General features: G+C 43.1%; 1 protein-coding gene across 2 annotated transcripts; it reads right to left on the reverse strand.

Annotated features, from left to right (window-relative positions):
* Nucleotides 1-843: 843 nt before the first annotated feature.
* LOC109913067 lies at nucleotides 844-19524 on the reverse strand. 2 transcript variants are annotated; one of them, XM_048609400.1, is made up of 4 exons: nucleotides 19344-19524; nucleotides 17260-17359; nucleotides 15335-15439; nucleotides 844-1898 (listed from the first exon to the last, which is right to left on the reverse strand). In XM_048609400.1, exons 2-4 carry the CDS (start codon nucleotides 17321-17323, stop codon nucleotides 913-915), a joined length of 1155 nt encoding a protein of 384 aa, XP_048465357.1. In that variant the 5' UTR covers nucleotides 17324-17359; nucleotides 19344-19524; the 3' UTR covers nucleotides 844-912. The 2 variants fall into 2 exon arrangements, with proteins under 2 accessions (XP_048465357.1, XP_048465358.1); XM_048609401.1 differs by lacking the exon at nucleotides 15335-15439 and having other exon boundaries at nucleotides 19344-19517.

Raw genomic sequence — 19524 nt, forward strand, 5'->3', positions numbered from 1 at the left:
AGAGCAAGTCAACAACTTCATACAGCTTGCATTCTTGAAATCCTGTTTTGAGTTTCCATCCAGATGTCCTTTCCACCAAAGTCACAAATTTACAATTCTGATGAAAGGTCATTGGTCATAGGCATTGTGTCTGATCCACTGAATATTTCCAGCATTTTATGTTATTTCAGATTTTTACCTTCATTATTTTGGTTTTGTATCATTGTACCCAACAAACTAAACAATAACTATTTATTAACAAAGCAACAATGCTCAAAATAGAGGAAGAAGAAAACCATCAGAAAGGATGCTAGAAACAGGATGAAAAAAATAAGAACAAAAAAGAAGAAAGATTGAAATCCAGTTGCTGAACCAATGACGACACCTCAGAAGCATTTCATTGACTGTGAACCAAATGGGAATGTCCTAATGTTATGAAGATTGATTTTAAAAAGCTCTGTTGTTTTTTACCTTTCTTTCTCACTGGCATTTTCTTCTCTTGCAACCTTTTCACTCCTTCCTTTTTTCCCCATCTTCTCTTTCCTTCTCATTCTCTCACATTTACATAGGAGTTTCACAACTTCCACATGCTGCACAATTCTCCTCCGGCATTTAAATATTTCTCAGGTGTAGTCACAGCAATTGCTTTGAAAGGTCAGGAACTAGATTTTAATCACTTGTGAAATACAAACTATCAATAGATGAAATCAATCCAAAGTGTTTAGTTATAAGAAGGTGGAATTTAGTAAATACTTTCATGAGATGGACTGAGGATGATCAAGAAAGCAACTCACCAACCACACCAAGAGCTACAAGTGCTGGCCTGTTCATGAATGGGTGTTGTAAAGGAATGGAAGCAAAACGTTTTCTTTTTTAAAGTAATGAGCTTTTAATAATAATATTTGTGTAAGAAGAGTCCTCATGCTTCAGTTTCTACTTGCAAGTCGGGAGAAGGAGAACAGCATTGCGGTCTGATATTCCAAAGTACTGGCGGGGTTTGGAGCGATAGGCGTCTTTGATGGTTGTGTAGCAATGGTCAAGGATATCTGGACCTTTGGTGGGACAAGTGATGTGTTGATGGTATTTGGGAAGCACACTCGTGAGATTGGCCTGGTTGAAGTTACCGATTACAATGAACAAAGCCTCGGGGTATTCCATCTCAAGGCTATTTGTAGTGATGCAAATTTCATGAAGCGCATTCTTCACTTCTGCATCGGGTGGGATGTAAACTGCTGTTATAATAGCAGAGGTGAACTCCTGTGGCAGGTAGGGAGGACAACACTTCACCATTAGATATTCAAGGTGCAGAGAGCAGTAACTCACCAGGTTCACCACATCTAAGCACCAAGAGTTGTTGATTAGGAGGCAGACCCCACCACCCGTTCCCTTGCCCAAGGCGGCTGAGCGGTCCATCCGGTGAATTGAGAAACCCTCAGGTTGTAAGATAGAGTCAGGCGTAGCACGAGTGAGCCATGTCTCTGTAAAACAGAGCACACAGCAGTCTCTCAATTCCCTTTGAACTGTAAGTCTAGACTTAAGTTCATCTAGTTTGTTTTCAATAGCTTGGATATTTGCCAGGAGTATGGTGGGCAGGGGGGACTTGAAACCACGTTCTTTTGCTCTTGTCTGCAGGCCAGCACGTCTCCCACGTTTCCTGGGTTTCGGACCTTTCAGCTGTTGAGGGAGATCTGCTGTTCCGGAAGGTACGTGGTTGTGTCCGGTGGGGTCCTGGACAATGGTTGCAGCCTTCAGGAGGTCAATGGGATCGGGTAGGTCAGGCCTTTGAGAAGCCTGTAAATGTATGGTCTCTGTGGGCACGTGATTGTTGCTCCACCGTTGGCAGTCCAGCCCCATCGGTTCATTCGGTCGGGCACTCCAGGTGCTGCTGGTTGTTCTCGTAGGTCGAAGGATCTCCAGACCTGAACATAGATTTGAAACCATTGTTAGTAATTCTGACACTCAAAATTGAGGTTTAAAAGAACAGACTGATAAGAGATATAAGGAAAAGATCTGCTGGGGACAGCTCACCAAAGAATTGCCACACTCCAGTGCTGTCTTGGCAACATGGTGATTTCTGGCAATCCCCATGCCCCCCTGCATCCTTCCCCACTAACCATGTGGCCAGGGATCCAGTGGTGATCCTGAGGCTGGAACGTTACCAGGCAGCAGCCACTGGACCCATTAGCACTGCATGCAGTGGGGAGCTGCCAGCAGCTATTGGGGCCAGGATTTCGGACCGTCTGTTGGTTTGATACCCTGACACTGGCCAGTTGGACATTTAAACAGCACTCTCCACAAAAGCAACACAGGGTCCCTTCCCTGCTCTGACTAGTGGGTTCCTGCTTCTTGCACTAAATCCTGGCCAGAGGCAGGCCTAAGGCCACTATGATATTCCAAAAAGAATAGAAAAATATTATTTAATGGAAATGGACAATGTCACTGTATTGTTAATGTTCCACTGAACTGAGCAAAAGATGCTGTGGTTAGTATTACCCTGGAAATTACATATGCTGGTAACTGAAATGAAGGTGAGCAAATATATTAAGTGGACAGATTTTGACATTTCATTTATTGGTTGAATAATTTGGCATTGCCAGTTATGGAACAGACCCAACACCCTCAAAATATTTTAAGAAGGGAAACTAGACCCTAACTGTTTCTTATTTTAAAGGTTAATGTGAAGTGCATGTTCCAGATGTGATGGAACTGGTCAAACTACTTGATGTTAAGCAAAACACAATTTATCTAAACACTATTGTTAAGAGTCATTTAGAATAACAACCATCGAAAAATTCAACCAAATAACAGATCGGTACCTATTACTAACTAACTGGTCCAATATACTAACATCCCATAAACATACCCTTTGGCAAAAAGGTAAATTTAGACATAGATTCTTACATGCAGTTCTACAATCCAGGAGGAAACATTAACAGAGATTTCACAGTAGCAGCTAGGAATCCTTTACTGAAGCTCCAATCCTGCTGGGACCCAAACAGCTTCTGATTGCTACAGCTAAAATAAACTAGAAAGCCTGATTAAGAGAACTGGCCACTTCCCTTCCATTGTTAGAACTGTTTGAAAAAAACTAAAGGTCTCCGAAATTATTGACTTAGGCCGTTTGCAGTGGCCACTTCGAGACCTCTGCCTTTACAACCTCTCTTCAAAACAAAAACAACCCAGGGCAAAGCAACCTTTTTAAAGTGACAGCATTATCAAACTGCCCATGTACTCGACCTCAAGAATAAGTTGCAAAAGGGTAGGCACTTTGCATACGAGATAATAGTTTTGCTTCTATGAAAAAAAATTATAATAATAATTTTGCAAGCTTTAAATTCTGCAATGCAAGTGGAGTGAGAGTGAGATTTACTCCCACAATGGAGATCTGTTCAAAACTACTTCCCTCCTACCCAGTTTTTTTTGTTTTTAAACACAGAATTGAGGTACTCTTGCAGCAAAGTATGCTCAAGAAGAATTTAAACATATTAGAATGTTGTGCTGAATTTACCAGAATTGACTAAATGTCAGTTTTAGGGAGTTTCATGAAGGGTTTCTCTGTGAGCTCTAGTGAGCCCCACTGCTCACCACATTACGTATGTACCATGCCTGCCATATTATGCACTCACCATTACCAGGACCATCTGGCATGTGTCTGCTTGGCACCATATGTAATCGCAATTGTGAACCAGGTCAATCACAGAAAGCCAGGAACTGCCATTCACAGTGTGCTGCTGCATAATTCTAAAGGACATGACTGAGAAAGGGAAGTCGGTAGCCTGATCTGTTGACAGGGAAGTGGAAGGTCTGCTGAATTGCGTGGTAGAGAGGAAAGTCATCCCCTTCACTCAGGAATGCCAGAGTTGGCCATGGCAGCAGATGCTGCCAGCCTGGTCTGAAGTTGCCCACCAGGTCCGTGCAATGTTTATGGTCTGGAGGAATGCCCAAGGCAGGAAGAATGTTGATGACATTCTCTGTTTTGTAAGAGTAAGTGCTACTTTCTCTTTGCAGACTTACATTCACCCTAACTCTGCCAATGCAACCACCTTTCACCAAAGCTCATGGTCCACCACTCTGTCACCATTGTATGTAGCATCTTTGATCAATTGCTCCCACCCATCCCAACACCTCCCCACTGATTGATTTATTGTCACGCGTACCCAAGTACAGTGAAAAGCTTTGTTTGATTAGCAGTGCAGGCAGGTCATAGTAAGCAAGGATGTACAGATCAGGAGGTTGTAAAAAGACAGAGGCATACAGGTTACATTGCACAAGGCCTGCACTCGGCAAGATCAACATTAGCAAGATCAGCATTATTTGAGGCTAGAGTCCATTCATCGGTCTATTAACAGCTAGGAAGAAGCTGTTACAGAACCCGCTGGTGCACGTGTTCAGGCTTCTATGTCTTCTGCCTGAGGGAAGGGGTTGTAGGAGCTCATTACCGGGGTGCAATGGATCTTTGCTGATGTTGGCAGCCTTTCCGCAGCAACGAGATGTGTAAATGGAGTCTTTGGATGCAAGGTTGGCTTCTGTGATGGTTTGGACTGTGTACACCACCTTCTGTAGTTTTTTACATCTTGGGCAGAGCAGCTGCCAAACCAGGCCGTTATGCACCTGGACAGTATGTTTTCAATGGTGCATCCGTACAAGGTGGTGAAGCTCCTTATGGACATGCCAAATTCCCTGAGCCGCCTGACGAAGAACAGGTGTTGTTGTGCCTTCTTGACCATTGCATGTGTGGGAAGTCCAGGACAGGCTGTTGGTTATCACCACTCCGAGGATCTTGACACTCTCCAGCCTCTCAACCTCAGTTCCATTGATGTAGATGGGGGTGTGTTCTCTTCCTTTCTTTCCGAAGTCAACAATTAGTTCTTTAGTTCTGTCAATGTTGAGAGATAGGGTGTTTTCATCACACTGCATCACCAAGTCCTCTATCTCCCTTCTGTAGTTTGACTCGTCATTGTTAGATATCTGTCCTACTAAGGTGGTGTTGTCAGTGAATTTGTAAGTGGCGTTTGTTTGGAATTTGGCAACAGTCCTGGTTGTACAGGGAATACAGTGAATACAGTAGGGGGCTGAAGACTCATCCTTGAGGGCACCAGCGTTGAGTGTTATTGTGGAGGAGGTGCAGTTACCTATCTTTACTGATTGCGGTCTGTGGCTCAGAAAGCAGAGATTCCAGTTGCAGAGGGGGGAGCTGAGACCAAGGTCACGGAGTTTTGAGATCAGTCTGGAGGGGATAATGGTGTTGAAGGTAGAGCTGTAGTCAATGAGCAGGAGTCTGGCATAGGTGTTCCTGTTGTCCAGATGTTCCAGGGATGAGTGCAGGGCTAGGGGTATGGCATCCACAGTGAATCTGTCACGTCAGTAAGCAAATTGTAGGAGATGAAGGAGGCTGGGAGAGTGGAGTTGATGTGGGCCATGACCAGCTTCTTAAGACACTTTGTGGTTATTGAGGTCAGAGCCCTGGGCAATAATCATTTAGACACACTGCATGTGTTTTCTTACGTACAGGGATGATGGTGGTCTTCTTGAAGCAGGTGGGGACTTCGGCTTGTAGGAGGGAGAAGTTGAAGATGTCAGTGAATACCTCTGCCAGTTGGTCCACACAGGATCCAAGTGCTTAGCCGGGGACACCGTCTGGGCCCGTCACTTTCCTTGGGTTGACAGCCAGGAAGACCAATCCAATGTCTGCAGTGGTGACTGAGGGAACAGGTGTGGCCAAGGATGTTGGGGCAGGCGTCACCACGCCACTGGCATTCTGTTCAAACTGAGCATAGAAAGCAGTCTACTAGTTGTACATGCCCTCTGCATTTCCTACTCGTTCTCTTATAATACCTCGTGACTTTTCCTCCACCTGCACCAACAGTAATAGCTGTGCCAGCCAATTTCATCCCTTACAATCCTTCCCTCCACTCATTTCAGGAGAAAATAGCCCATGAGGGAACAGTGTGCCAAGATGGATGGGGGGGGCGCGCAACATTTATCTCCTCCACCCCCCGAGAAGATCCTTGCCTTAGCGGGAGAGGATCATGACCGCTCATGTATTGATATCAAGACCTCCATGTCCTAGGTGACCAAGCAAGATTCACGATACTGACAATGAGAGAGCAGCACAGCAGTTGAGTGAATGTCCTCTGTCAAATCCAGAGAAGGTGCAGCACTGTAACATGGTTAGGCAAGATTTTGTATGAATCTTTAGGTAGCTTTTTTAATACAGTGACCAAACATACACAAAACAATTCTGATGGGATCAGTACAATTTATTCTTTACAGAAAAATACTAAATGAAAAACATGCCACATTTGCCAGTGATCATGTTCAACTTGATCAAAGTAACCTAACGACACTTGAACATTACTGTTGACTTCAAAGAGTAAATTAGACAGTGTAAAGTGGTTGCTGATTCCTCACCACCTATTTTGCACCTCTGCTAAACACAAATTTCAAACCCTTCATCTTACATAATAAGAAATGTGATTTTGCTGAATCGTGCAAATAGTGCCATTTCACCAGAAAAAGTTTATCAGAATTTTTTAATAACAGAATAGGTACACTACACTCAATTAATTCAGTTGTCCCGGAGCCAAAACCTAAAACTTATACTGAAGAATTTTAGTCTGGTTATTCTGCTTGACATTAGTAAACCTGCAATCAGACTGAAGTATTCTCAGGTATTAGTATTTCCGATTGCCTCACTCATTAAACAGTAAATTTTAATTTTTAGCAAGCAATCTTGCAGGCAAGACTGGAAAGTGATTTACGTTTAAGTATGGTTTATGATTAAGTCTTGGATAACTTTAATAAAAATGCCCAACATTAGCACTTGAAAATTAAACAGATTTGGTTTGATTCATTTAACTTTGAATAACTACTTCAATGGGCATAGATTATCTAAATTACCAGGAGTTTAAGTGATTATAATCCAAGAAGAACATAGGGCTGCTCTCTCATTAAACCACCGCCAGTCATGTCTCTAATCTGTAAATCACCACGTCACAAAGTATGGGGTAAAATCAAGAAGGTGAGGCCTTCACAATTACACAGATTGCGAAGGGGGACACCAGATAGGGATGTGTGAAAACAAGAATGAATAGTTTTAAATTGAGGCCATCAGAGGGGAGCTGGTGAAGGTCAGAAAACAAAACGTGATGAGTGAATTAGATTTAAGGAGAGTAAAGATCAGGCATCAGAATTTAGGATGAACACAAGACAACACTAGGTATCAAATGGAAAGCTTGCCAGGAAAGCATTAGAATAATCAAGTCGAGAGGTAAGAAAAGTATGGTTGAACTTTTTAGTAGCAACACAGGTGAGGGCAAGCAGTCGTGCAATGTTGTGCAGCAGGAAATACACTGCTTTGCTGACTGTTTGAATATGTGGTCAGAATCTTCTCTTGGGACACACCCAAGGAGGTTCTGAACATTTCAATCAGTTTGTATAGAAACATAGAAAATAGGTGCAGGAGTAAGCCATTCAGCCATTTGAGCCTGAACCACCATTCAATACGATCATGGATGAACAGGCAATCTCTGAATCTCATTCCCGCTCTCTCCCCATACCCCTTGATCCCTTTCGCTGCAAGGGCCACATCCAACTCACTCTGGAATATATCTAATGAACTAGCTTCGATGGCCTCCTGTGGGATAGAATTACACAGATTCACAACTCTGAGTGAAGAATTTCTTCCTCATCTCAGTTCCGAATGGCTTACCCTTTATTCTTAGACCGTGAATCCTAGTTCTGGGCTTCCCTATCCTCAGGAACATTCTTCTCGCATCTAGCCTGTTCAGTCCCATCAGGATTTTATATGCTTCTATGAGATCCCCCCTTCATTCTTCTAAATTCCAGCAAATACAAGCCCAGTCGATCCTTCATAAGCAGTCCTGCTTCCAGGAATCAGTCTGGTGAACCTTCACTGGACTCCCTCAATAGCAAAAATGTCCTCCTTTGGCTAGGAGACTAAAACTGTACACAATACTCAAGGTATGGCCTCACCAAGGCCCTGTATAACTGCAGCAAGACATCCTTATTCTGATACTCAAATCCTCTCACTATGAAGGCCAACATGCCATTAGCTTTGCTCACTGCCCACTGCACCTGCATGCCAACCTTCAGCAACTGTTCCACCATGATACCCAAGTCTCTTTGCACCCCACCTTTTCTTAAACTGCCACCATTCAGGTAATGATCTGCCTTCCTGTTTTTGCTACCGAAGTGTAAAACTTACATTTACCAAACATTATATTGCACCTGCCAAAAATTTGCCCGCACAGCTAGTCTGTCCAAGTCACCCTGCAGCCTCATAGCATCCCCCTCACAGCACACATTGCCACCTAGTTCAGTGTCATCTGCAAATTTAGAGATATTGCATTCACTTCCGTCATCCAAATCGTTAATCTATATTGTGAACAGCTGGGGTCCCTGCACTGAACCCTGTGGGACCACAGCTGTCACTGCCTGCCGCTCTGAAAAGGATCCGTTTTTTCTAACTCTCTACTTCCTGTCTGCCAACCAGTTCTCTATTCACATCAATACACTACCTTTGATACTTTAGCTTTAGTTTTCCTTACTAATCTTGTGGAACCCTGCCAAAAGCCTTTTGAAAGTCCATAGAACATAGAACTGTACAGCACAGTACAGGCCCTTCGGCCCACGATATTGTGCCGAACTTTTACCCTAAACCTGAGGTCTATCTGACCTCCACCCCTACCTTATACTATCATCCATATGCCTATCCACTAGTTGCTTAAATGCCCCTAATGAGGCCAACTCCACTACCCTCTCCGGCAATGCGTTTCACACCCCTACCACTGATAAAGAACTGAGTAAAGAACCTACCTCTGACATCTCCCCTATATCTATCTCCACTCGCTTTAAAACTATGCCCCCTCGTAATAGCTGCCTCCACCCTAGGAAGAAGTCTCTGGATACCCACTCTATCTATACCTCTGATCATTTTGTACACCTCTATCAAGTCACCTCTTATCCTTCGTCGTTCTAAAGAGAAAAGCCCTAGCTCTCTCAACCTATCCTCGTAAGACCTTCCCTCCATTCCAGGCAACATCCTGGTAAATCTCCTCTGCACCTTTTCCAACACTTCCACATCTTTCCTGAAATGAGGCGACCAGAACTGGACACAATACTCCTGATGAGGCCAAACCAGGCTTTTGTATAGCTGGAGCATAACTTCACGGCTCTTGAACTCAATCCCTCTATTAATGAAAGCTAACACAGCATACGCCTTCTTAACAACTCTATCCACCTGGGCGGCAGCTTTCAGGGAATTGTGGACACGAACCTAGAGATCCCTCTGCTCCTCCACACTGCCAAGAATCTTTCCGTTAACCCTGTATTCTGCTTTCAAATTTGTCCTTCCAAAATGAATCACCTCACACTTTTCAGGGTTAAACTCCATCTGCCACTTCTCAGCCCAGCTCTGCATCCTATCAATGTCCCTTTGTAACGTAGAACAGCCAAATACACAACAGCTACTGATTTACCCTTATACACTCAAAAGTTCCAGAATATTTGTCAAGCAAGATTTCCCTTTAGTTAATCCATGCTGACTTAGGCCGATTCTATCAGCGCTTTCAAAATGCTCATCTTTTACTACATCCTTAATATTGGCTCCAGCTTTTCCCCACCACCGATGTCAGGCTAACCGGCCTATAATTCCCCATTTTCTCTCTCACTCCTTTTTTAAAGAGTGGGGTGACATTAGCTGCTCTCTATTCCATTGGAACTCTTCCAGAGTCTACAGAATGCCAGAAAAATGATCACCAACGTGTCCGCTATTTCTAGGGCCACTTCCTTAAGTACTCTGGGACGCAGAGCATCAGGCCTTGGGTACTTATCGGGTTTAAATCCCATCAATTTCTCCAACACCATTTCCTGACTAACAAGTATTTTCTTCAGTTCCTCCTTCATGCTTGACCCTCTGTCCCCTAGCATTTCCTGAAGGCTATTTGTGTCCTCCTTAGAGGAAACAGATCCGATGTATTTGTTCAACTGATCTGTCATCTCTTTGTTGTCTGTTATGAATTCACCTTTTTACATATTCCGCGAGCTTATTTTCATATTCTATCTTCCCTTTTTGAATTAAACCCTTTGTCCTCCTCCAACGAATTTTAAATTTCTCCTTGTCCTCAGGTTTGCTGCATTTTCTGGCCAATTTATATGCCTCCTCTTTGGCTTTAATATTATCCCCGATTTTCCTTGTTAGCCATGGTTGAGCCACCTTCCCCGTTTTACTCTTATGCCAGACAGGGTTGTATAAATGTTGAAGTTCATACACGTGTTGTTTAAATGTCTATCATTATCAATCCCTTAAGTATTGTTGGCCACCTTATCCTAGCCAATGCATACCCCATACCAAAGTTAGCCTTCTTTAAGTCCAAAGTGCTAGTTTCAGATTTAATTGTGTCACACTCCATCTTAATGAAGAATTCTACCAAAGGATCCTGCACCACAAGGTTGCTAATTAATCCTCTCTCATTACACAATACCCAGTCTAGGATAGCTTGTTCTTTATTTGGTTCCTTGACACATTGGTCAAGGAAACCATCTCTCATACATTCCAGGAAATCCTCCTTCATCATATTGATGTCAGTTTGATTGAAGTCATCCATAATAACTGCTATACCTTTACAGCATGCAGCTCTAATTTCCTGATACAGTCCCCAACTACTGTTTGTGATCTGTACACAACTCCCACTAATGTTGTTTTCCCTTTGGTGTTCTGCAGCTCCACCCATGCAGATTCTACATCGTCCAGGCTGATGTCTTCCCTTACTATTATGTTAATCCACTCCTTAACTAGCAATGCTACCCCACCTCCCTTTCCTTTCCATCTATCTTTCCTGAAAATTGAATACCTCTGGTCATGGAGTTCCCATCCTAGGTACCCTGGAGTCAGATCTGTGATCCCAATTACATCATATCCATTAATAACTGTTTACTAGGTTAATTCATCCACCTTCTTACAAATACAATTGACAAGGATGGAAATGGTGTACAAGGAATGGGATTTGTGGTAAGGGCCAATAACATTAACTTCAGTCTTCCCAATTCTTAGTAGCAGGAAATTTTTGTTCATCTGATACATGTTAGATAAATAATGGCAAATCAGAGACAACTGAGTGGTCAACATATACAATTATAGCCATCTACTTGCACCTTCCTGACTTCACATTTACCTTAAAGCATCCTTGCCTTCATTTATCATTGAATCAAAAGCATTTTTAGTGATGAAGTGAATTGCTTAAGTATTACTGACTGAGGATGGCAAGGGCACAAAATGTACTCTGGGTGGGGGATTTCAATGTCCACCATCAAGATGGCTCACCAGTACTACTGATCGAGCTGGTTGGGTCCTAAAGGACATAGCTGCTAGACTGGGTCTGCGGCAGGTGGTGAGGGAACCAACATACTTGACCTCATCTTTATTAATCTGCCAGCTGCAGTTGCATCTGTCCATGACAGTATCGGTAAGGGTGACCATCGCACAGTCCTTGTGGAGACGAAGTCCCGCCTTCACAGTGAGAAGGACCTCCATCATGTTGTGTGGCACTATCACTGCGCTAAATGGGACAGACTTCGCGCAGATCGAGCAACTCAAGACTGGGCATCCATGAGGCACTGTGGCCATCAACAACAGCAGAATTGTACTCCAACACAATCTGTAACCTCATGGCCCGGCATATACCCCATTCAACCATTACCATCAGGCGTGGGGATCAACCCTGGTTTAATGAAGATTGCTCGAGGGCATGCCAGGAGCAGCACCAGACATACCTGAAGATGAAGTATCAACCTTGTGAAGCCACCAAACAGGACTACTTGCACGCCAAACAGCGAAAGCAGCAAGTAATAGACAGAGCTAAGCGATCCCACATCCAACAGATCAGATCTAAGCTCTGCAGTCCTGCCACATCCAGTCATGAATGGTGGAGGACAATCATATAACTCACTGGAGGAGGCGGCTCCACAAATATCCCCATCCTCAATGACGGAAGAGCCCAGCACATCAGTGCAAAAGATAAGGCTGAAGCATTCACAGCAATCTTCAGCCAGAAGTGCCAAGTGGACGATCCATCTCGGCCTCCTCCAGTGGTTCCCAGCATTACAGATACCAGTCTTCAGCCAATTCAATTCACTCTACGTGATATCAAGAAATGGTTGGAGACATTGCATATTGCAAAGGCTACCGGCCTTGACAACATTCCGGCAATAGTACTGAAGACTTGTGCTCCAGAACTTGCCGCGCCCCTAGTCAAGTTGTTCCAGTACAGTTACAACACTGGTATCTACCCGACAATGTGGAAAATTTCCCAAGTATGTCCTGTACACAAAAAGCAGGACAAATCCAACCCGGCCAATTGCAACTCCATCAGTCAACTCTCGATCATCAGTAAAGTGATGGAAGGTGTCATCAACAGTGCTATCAAACAGCACCTGCTCAGTGACGCCCAGTTTGGGTTCTGCCAGGGCCACTCAGCTCCTGATGTCATTACAGCCTTGGTTCAAACACGGACAAAAGAGCTGAATTCCAGAGGTGAGGTGATAGTGACAGCCCTCAATATCAAGGCTGCATTCGACCGAGTGTGGCATCAAGGAGCCCTAGTAAAACTAGAATCAATGGGTATCAGGGGGCAAACGCTCTGGTGGCTGGAGTCATACCTGACACATAGGAAGATGGTAGCGGTTATGGGAGGTCAATCATCTCAGTTCCAGGACATCTATGCAGGAGTTCCTCAGGGTAGTGTCCTAGGCCCGACCATCTTCAACTGCTTCATCAATGACCTTCCCTCCATCATAAGGTAAGAAGTGGGGTTGTTCGCCGATTACTGCACAATGTTCAGCACCATTCGTGACTCCTCAGATACTGAAGCAGTCCATGTTCACATGCAACAAGGTCTGGACAATACCCAGGCTTGGGCTGACAAGTGGCAAGTGACATTCGCGCCACACAAATGCCAGGCTATGACCATCACCAATAAGAGACAATCTAACCATCGCTCCTTGACATTCGATGGGTTACCATCATTGAATCACCCACTATCAACATCCTGGGGGTTACCATTGATCAGAAACTCTACTGGACTCACCACATTAATAGACTGGCCACAAAAGCAGGCCAGAAGCTGGGAATACTGCGGTGAGTAACTCATCTCCTGACTCCTCAAAGCCTGTCCACCATCTACAAGGCACAAGTCAGGAGTGTGATGGAATACTCCCCTCTTGCCTGGATGAGTGCAGCCCCAACAACACTCAAGAAGCTTGACACCATCCAGGACAAAGCCACCCGCTTGACTGGCACTACACCCACAAGCATTCACTCCCTCCACCACCAACGCTCAGTAGCAGCAGTGTGTACTATCTACAAGATGCACTGCAAAAACTCACCAAAGATCCTCAGACAGCACCTTCCAAACCCATGACCACTTCCATCTAGAAGGACAAGGGCAGCAGATATATGGGAACACCACCACCTCCAAGTTCCTCTCCAAATCACTCACCACCCTGACTTGGAAATATTTTGCCGTTCCTTCACTGTCGCTGGGTCAAAATCCTGGCATTCCTTCCCTAATAGCTTTGTAGGTCAACCCACAGCAGGAGGACTGCAGTGGTTCGAGAAGGCAGCTCACCACCACCTTCTCAAGGGCAACGAGGAATGGGCAAGAAATGCTGGCCAGCCAGTGACACCCACATCCCGCAAAATGAATAAAAAGAAAAGTCGACAAATGTGTCTCTAAACTGCTATGATACCGTTCAAAGATCTTGGACTTAAGGAAGCAACGATGAAGGACTCACTGAAAGGACTAGGGTTAGGGGTTGGTCAGGGAAGAAACGAGGGAATCGGTGGGGTCAAGAGAGTTGGCAGCTTTGGGGAGAAAAAGAAGGATTTGAGGGAGACAGGAGGAGTTAGGGGATAGGAAGAAATGTGGGAGTCAGGGGAGGGGGGGTTGAAATTCAAGATGTTGGCAGCATAGGCAGTATCTGCGTTCCTCACCCAGGGCTTCTCCATTCCGTCTGTCTTTCCCCTTTCTTGTTCTTTTTAAACAGTGGAGCAGCGGTGACATCATAGGAGTTGCTTTCTAGACTGGAGGCCCATGACCAGCAGTGTACCATAAGGACTGGTGCAGGGCCAATGCTTTTCATCATTCATATAAATGATTTGGATGTGAACATAGGAGGTATGGTTAGTAAATTTGCAGAGGACACTAAAATTGATGGTGTAGAGGACAGTGAAGAAGCTTAAGTAAGAGTACATTTGGACCATGATCAGATGGGCCAATGGGTCGGCGAGTGGCAGATGGAGTTTAATTTTGACAAATGCGAGATGCTGCATTTTGGAAAGGCAAATCAGGGCAGGACTTATACACTTAATGTCAAGGTCCTAGGGAGTGCTGCTAAGCAAAGAGATCTTGTAGTTCAGGTTCACTGCTCCTTGAAAGTGGAGTCGCAAGTAGACAGGATAGTGAAGGCGGTGTTTGATATGCTTGCCTGTATTGATCAGTTCATTTATAGGAGTTGGGAGGTCATGTTGCGGCTGCACGGGACATTGGTTAGGCCACTTTTGGATTACTGCATTCAGTTCTGGTCTCCCTGCTATAGGAAGGGTGTAGTGAAACTTGAAAGGGTTCAGAAAAGATTTACAAGGATGTTGCCAAGGTTGTAGGGTTTGAGCTATACGGAGAGGTTGAATAGGCTGGCGCTATTTTCCCTGGAGCGTTGGAGGCCAAAGGGTGACGTTACAGGGATTTAGAAAATCATGAGGAGCAAGGATAAGGTTAACAGCCAAGGTCTTTTCCATGGGGTGATGAAGTCCAAAACTAGACAGCATAGGTTTAAAATGAGAGGGAAAAGTTTTAAAAGGGACCTATGGCGCAACTTTTTCACGTAGAGGGTGCTGCGTGTTTGAAACGAGCTGCCATAGGAAGTGGAAGAGACTGGTACAATTACAACATTTAAAAGGCAACTGAAAGGCATATGAATAGGAAGTGCTGGCAAATGGGACATTTTACCTCGTGTTAAAAGGTACAGTGGCAGACTTCTGTGAATGCAATTAGTCGCAGACCACCACATTGAAAAGAATTACACCCTCAACCCAGGTTTCACTCAGAGGTCTGACTTTTACAGTATAACATCAATACGGATCATAAACCGCCTTTATTAGTATGGATATTTAGGAGTATTTTTGAATCAAGTTACCACAGTATCAGCTCAAAAGGTTTCTGCAAGTTGACGTGCAATATCAAAAATGTACAGGTTTGCTACAATACTGGACAATTCAAATTCTTCAAATAAATTTGGAATATTAATATCTGGACCCAGAAACAAACTGTTTATGTACCTGTTATTTGACCATTATGCTCCTTCAGTTCATGATTCTCCAACCTCTGGTTTCCATTTTTCTTATAAACAGGAACTCCAAAGTTACTGGGGTTAAATGCTATCTCTGCCAAAATCAGAAAAAAAACTAATAAAAATTCACATTAATCATCCAATCTTCACTGTCAGGAAGGGTCCCAGAACTTTCAATTTGAGATTTCTAAGGATAGCTTTAGTAGACCAGATCAAACAGATTCCTTTATTTCAAAGAACTGCTCGATTCATTCTCCACAAGTGATCCAGTAAGTTGTAGGTTTATCCTCAGAGGTGAAGGTACAGTTATAAACACCTGGATTTCCAATAATAAGTATGCAAGTGTAACTGATATCCGATCATAGAAACAGAATACTCAACTCTTCAATGATAGCAATCTAGATAATCACATAATATGCTTAACTGCAATTTCATAGACCATACAGGCATTATTTGTTTTGGAGTAAAACACCAACGTAAAGCACTTCTTCAACATCTATCACAATTTATGATCTTAGTCTGAATTGGTATTCTTTTATTGCAGGAATCCTACCTTCATTTAACAAATCAAATTTACTGATTAACTTTATAAGTGTATGTTCCTTTTGATTTTTTCCTCTCATACACCCTCCCAGCCTTCATATCTTAGCCAGTTGATAATTTCTCACCCTTAAAATCCCCAAAAGGTCCAGTTTTAATTTGTTTCTAACTCCTAATTATCTGTAGGCTTTTGAAGCTAATAGTTCAGTAAATTGCTTAATCTGAAAGCAGCAGAAACATGACAAAATATCGTGCCAACAAACGCGTACTACAGGAGTGACTGACTCTTTTTCCCATAATTTGAAGGTTACTCCACTGTGCCACATTAGTTGTAAGGGCATAGCTTGAAATGTACCAATTCATGCAAATGTATCAACAGCATTTTAAGGAAACTGGTATTAATAATCTTGCGCAGTGGAAAACTCACCAGTGTTTATATATTTATCCCTAGATAGAGTTAGCTCAGAAGAGTCATACCAGTCTCGAAACATTAACTAAGTTTCTCTGTCCACAGATGCTGCCAGAGCTGAGTTTCTCTAGCATTTTCTGTATATGTTAAAAGTTAGCACAGAACTAATTAAATACAGCTTTTATACATTCCCAATGAGCCCATATAACAAAGTCAATATGCTATAATTTTCTGGTGTAATCTGGCAGTTTCACAATTCAAGGGAAGGCAACGGCCTAGTGCTATTATCACTGGACTGTTAACCCATATACTCAGGTAATGTTCTGAGGACAAGGCTTTGAATCCTGCCACGACAGATGGTGGAATTTTAATTCAACAATAATCTGGAAAATCTCACAGAATGCCACAGCGGAATTAATGGTCTGAATGGCCTACATTTGTTGCTATCTGATGGTCTTTCTTAACTCTAGAATATGAGATATAAAGTATAGACTTTGTGCTGATTATAAGTATCAGTGTAAAATTGCTTTCAACATAAAAACACCAACCTATGAGCATAACTAATAATCTTTCTACTTTATCTTAAAAGTTCGCTATTATGGCTGGTTCATGTGGCTCAGTGGTTAGCACTGCTGCCTCACAGCGCCAGGGACCAGGGTTCAGGGTTCAGTTCCAGCCTCAGTCAATTGTCTATGTGGAGTTTGCACATTCTCCCCTTGTCTGCATGGGTTTCCTCCGGGTGCTCCGGTTTCCTCCCACAGTCCAAAGATGTGCAAGCTAGGTGAACTGGCCATGCTAAATTGCCCGTAGTGTTCAGGGATGTTTAGGTTAGGTGCATTAGACATGGGAAATGCAGGGATAGGGGAAAGGATCTGGGTGGGATGCTCTTCAGAGGGGCGATGTGGACTTGTTGGGCCGAATGGCCTGTTTCCACACTGTAGGGATTCTATGATTCTCTAACTTACGTGTCCGATCTTGATTCCAGGCGTGGCATGTTATTGGCTCAAACAAGAATTGATGGCGAGACATTCTAGTGTCAGAATTTCCATAGGACAGTCACAGAACCTGTAAGATTTTATAAAGTGAAATAACATTTGTTTTCAACACAAACTTATTCCAAGAACGAACATACATCTCCCTTCAGTTTGTCTATTGACAGGGCACTGAATGCCCAATTAGCGACCACCACCTGCATGCTATTAAACAACTTACGTAAAATTAATAGATTCCCCCCATTCTAAATACAACTTAGATTTTATTCGTACGACTGTGATTTCTAAAACAAAATCAAAAACCTGTATTAATTGAGACATTATATCGCAACTTGCCTCTCATTTAGGATGTTTCACGGTTTGTGACGTAAAAAGAAAAGCACACACAAACAATTGATTTGTAGCCACCCATTAAGAGATTTCTTCCTCTCCAGCACATTTCAAGCCAGAAACATGAACCTGTAACCTTTTCTTACTCATGGCTATTGTAGGTTGTATAATTATTGATTACCTATTTGATATTAAATGGATGTTGTATCTTCTGAACATCAAGAGTATAGAACCTCACTTGTAATTTTGACAAATTGAATCTGCTATCCACTGCCTTCACAATAGCCAGTCATTGTATAGTTGAAGTACTTTTCACATCTTTACACAGAGTGGTGGGCATGTGGAATGCGCTGCCGGTAGTGGTAGTAGAGTCAGATACTTTAGAAACTTTTAAGCGACTCTTGGATAGGCACATGGAACATAGTAAAATGTAGGGTATGCAGGGTAGATTGATCTTAGTAGGATAATAGGTCGGCACAGCATTGTGGGCCAAAGGGCCTGTACTGTTCTATGTTCTACAACCCTTTTATCTTTCCAAGCTATAAAGAAACATTTCACAATTTCACTCATATGGAAAAAAAGTAACCGGCAAGACTAGAAATCTGAACATATGATTGATATGCAAAGCATTGTAAAAATTACTTGCTGTACATTCTTTGGGACATGGAAGGATGGAAAATTAATCATCCATTTCTTCACACTTAATTTTAATGTTTTATGCCATTAAAACATTCCAGACTTCAGGGTGTTTCATCACAGTACTCAAGTCTAACATACTAAAACTAAATAGTTGAGTCTAGTCTGAGTGACCAACCAGTACGACTGATCAAACAAGGTTCACAGTTGCTCTGTCTTCTCTTTAAAATACAACTTTAACTTGAGAGCCTAGTTTGATTAACTAGAATGAGCATAAGTCATTTAACAGGATTATTAATTTTAGATTAGTCCAGCCATATCCTGCTTAATAGCTAATATGTTTAAAAGTCCCACAAGTCTGACTCCCATTTCACTCCAATATTAATACACTTCCTAAATTCCATTGTGCCATCCCATAAGAAATTCGAATGAACCTTGAAGATGCTTAAACGTTTTCCTTTATGATACCAGCAAAACACTATGGGATCTGCTTTTAGTTGAACATAACCTATTTTCAGCAAAATACACCTGAATAAAAAATACCACACCCTGGAAACATCATTTGGGCTACTGATGCACTTGACCGTATTGAATAATTGGTATCTTAAATGCCATAACTCTTTTAAGTTTCACAATTAGTCACATTATATCATACAGTCCCGAGGTACTGCATTCTGCTCCTCAGTAAACATCACAAAACATGAACATTTGAAGTACAAGGTACCTTGTTTACTTCTTTCAAACGTTCAGTCTGTGATTTTGTAAAATTGTGAAATGAATTTACTAGCTTGCCTTGTCTAATAAATACATTCTCTACATCATGATTATTTTTTCTCTGTTGCCCATAATCTCATTATACAACAGGTGGGTCCCGGTTCAGAGCTTCACCCGCGACCCCCGCCCCGAGATGGGCCCACTAACGCCACCGCAGCCTCACCGCCCCGCCCTGCACCGGGCCCACCATCGACACCGAAACGTCAAAAAGAAAAAGACCAAAATAAATGCGGCCGGCCTGAGTCGCGGACGAGCGGGGGCTCAGGAAACCGAACACTGGCTGTCCCACCCCCGCCATCTTGGAATGGTAAACCCACTTTGATAAACTCCAGGGGAAATGTGTATTTCTGACCATCTGGCGCTGTAGTAACTCACTACCCAACTTCCTCGGTTATTGAATCTTGTTCATTTTTGTTGGATCCGCTCGGTTATGTTGCCAGCCTCCCCCGTTCCGATGCACTCCCACACCGAGCCTGAACCCCAGGTTAGGGGCAGGTC

This window comes from Rhincodon typus, chromosome 21 (assembly GCF_021869965.1).
Source record: "Rhincodon typus isolate 14 chromosome 21, sRhiTyp1.1, whole genome shotgun sequence".
Classification (NCBI taxonomy): Eukaryota; Metazoa; Chordata; class Chondrichthyes; order Orectolobiformes; family Rhincodontidae; genus Rhincodon; species Rhincodon typus.